Source organism: Tupaia chinensis, unplaced genomic scaffold (assembly GCF_000334495.1).
Source record: "Tupaia chinensis unplaced genomic scaffold, TupChi_1.0 Scaffold145814_1, whole genome shotgun sequence".
Taxonomy (NCBI): Eukaryota; Metazoa; Chordata; class Mammalia; order Scandentia; family Tupaiidae; genus Tupaia; species Tupaia belangeri.
This window is the reverse complement of record NW_006205672.1, coordinates 2750867-2752791: the sequence shown is the minus strand read 5'-3', so window position 1 is coordinate 2752791 and position 1925 is coordinate 2750867. Positions and strand designations below refer to the sequence as shown.

General features: G+C 57.0%; 1 protein-coding gene across 2 annotated transcripts in view; it reads right to left on the bottom strand.

Annotated features, from left to right (window-relative positions):
- Positions 1-1060: 1060 nt before the first annotated feature.
- Positions 1061-1925, bottom strand: part of SV2A (synaptic vesicle glycoprotein 2A) — a 13972-nt gene continuing 13107 nt past the window's right edge. For both annotated transcript variants that reach the window (XM_006168495.2, XM_006168496.3), the window contains exon 13: positions 1061-1850. In XM_006168495.2, coding sequence (XP_006168557.1) covers positions 1667-1850 — 184 coding nt within the window. In that variant the 3' untranslated portion in view covers positions 1061-1666. The remainder of the gene's footprint in view (positions 1851-1925) is intronic.

Sequence of the window (1925 nt, the reverse complement as noted above, 5' to 3'; positions counted from 1 at the left end):
CTCCCTCCTGTGAGAGGAGTTGCCAGGAGGCCCGCGTCCTGCCCCTGCCCCTGCCCCAGCTCCTTGTGCTTTTTGAGCTGCTGGTTTGACCATATGCCTGGTTTCTTCCACCAGCTCCCCTGCCTGTCAGGGGACAGGCTGGGGGCGTGGGAGGCAGCTGTGCTGTTCTGGTCTGTGCTATGGCGGGTAGAGCCCTTCACTCCAGAATAGGCCTGTGCTTCTTGAGAGGGGAGGCAGAGATGGGCCTTGTTGGGTGCCCTCAGATCTCCTTAGACTGTGACACTCCTACCCCAGCCTGGCCTAGAGCTTCTCCCTCCCAGGCCTGACACAGAAACAAGATGGGGGAGGGGACTACGGAGGCAGGGTTGTGTGTGTGTCCATTGAAATTACCCTTGGCTTATATTTTAGGACAGTATAGTGACACCCCCACCCCATGGCGTGCACACACACACACACACATACACACGCAAATGCACACACACATTCACACACACACAGTCCTGCTGAGCTGCCTCAGAACTTAATATATAAATAAATAAAAATGGGGAAGCTAATTTCATAAAATTTTAGGCTTCCTATTTGTAGCCCAAATTGAGGGGGAAGTGGAGGCCAGGGGGCTGAGGTTTATTGCTACTCCCCCAGCATCCAATGAGAGGTGTGAGCAGGTACCCAAGGCCCTTCCGACTCTAAGAAGTTCTTTTGGTCCATGGTCTACTGAAGCCCCAGCCCCTAGCATTAACTATATACCCGGGCCTGCACCAGGGCCTGTGAGGGCGAAGGCAGGAAGTTCCGGGACCCCTGGAGCAGGGAAGCAAAGGCCCCTCACTAACACTGGGGCAGACGGTGACCCTCCTCCCCCAGCCTGGCCTAGAGCTTCTCCCTCCCAGGCCTGACACAGAAACAAGATGGGGGAGGGGCCTACGGAGGCAGGGTTGTGTGTGTGTCCATTGAAATTACCCTTGGCTTATATTTTAGGACAGTATAGTGACACCCCCACCCCATGGCGTGCACACACACACACACATACACACGCAAATGCACACACACATTCACACACACACAGTCCTGCTGAGCTGCCTCAGAACTTAATATATAAATAAATAAAAATGGGGAAGCTAATTTCATAAAATTTTAGGCTTCCTATTTGTAGCCCAAATTGAGGGGGAAGTGGAGGCCAGGGGGCTGAGGTTTATTGCTACTCCCCCAGCATCCAATGAGAGGTGTGAGCAGGTACCCAAGGCCCTTCCGACTCTAAGAAGTTCTTTTGGTCCATGGTCTACTGAAGCCCCAGCCCCTAGCATTAACTATATACCCGGGCCTGCACCAGGGCCTGTGAGGGCGAAGGCAGGAAGTTCCGGGACCCCTGGAGCAGGGAAGCAAAGGCCCCTCACTAACACTGGGGCACGGGGAGGGCAGGGCCTCTTGTGCAAATTCAGGGCGGTAGGAGGTGGGGAGTAGAGCTTCATCCCATGCCTGGAATGAAGGAGCCTTCCCTGTAGTCCCTGCCCACGGGGTCACACACATGCACACGCACACGCGCACACAGCTAAGACGTCGAACACGGGGGTGGGAGTGAGGACTGTGGGCCTGGATGGCAGGGCAGGGGCGGGAAAGGAGGAGTTGGTCTCACAGTGTGCCTGCCACCCCCAAGGCCCCAGACACCCCCTCACTGCAGCACCTGCCCCCGGGTCTCGGGCAGCTTCAGGGCCAGAGAGCTGCCGAGGGCAAGGGCAGCTGAGGCGAAGAGGATGGGGGCAGCCTTAGTGATGCCCACAAAGGATGTGAAGATGCTGATCCCCAGCACAGCCGCCAGCTTGCACAGAGCGTTCAGGAAGCCGAAGGCTGTGGTCCTGCTCAGGAGTCCCCAGTGCAGCACGTGCAGGGCCAAGAGGGGAGATGGAGGAAGAGTGGGGGACGGGGGGGGG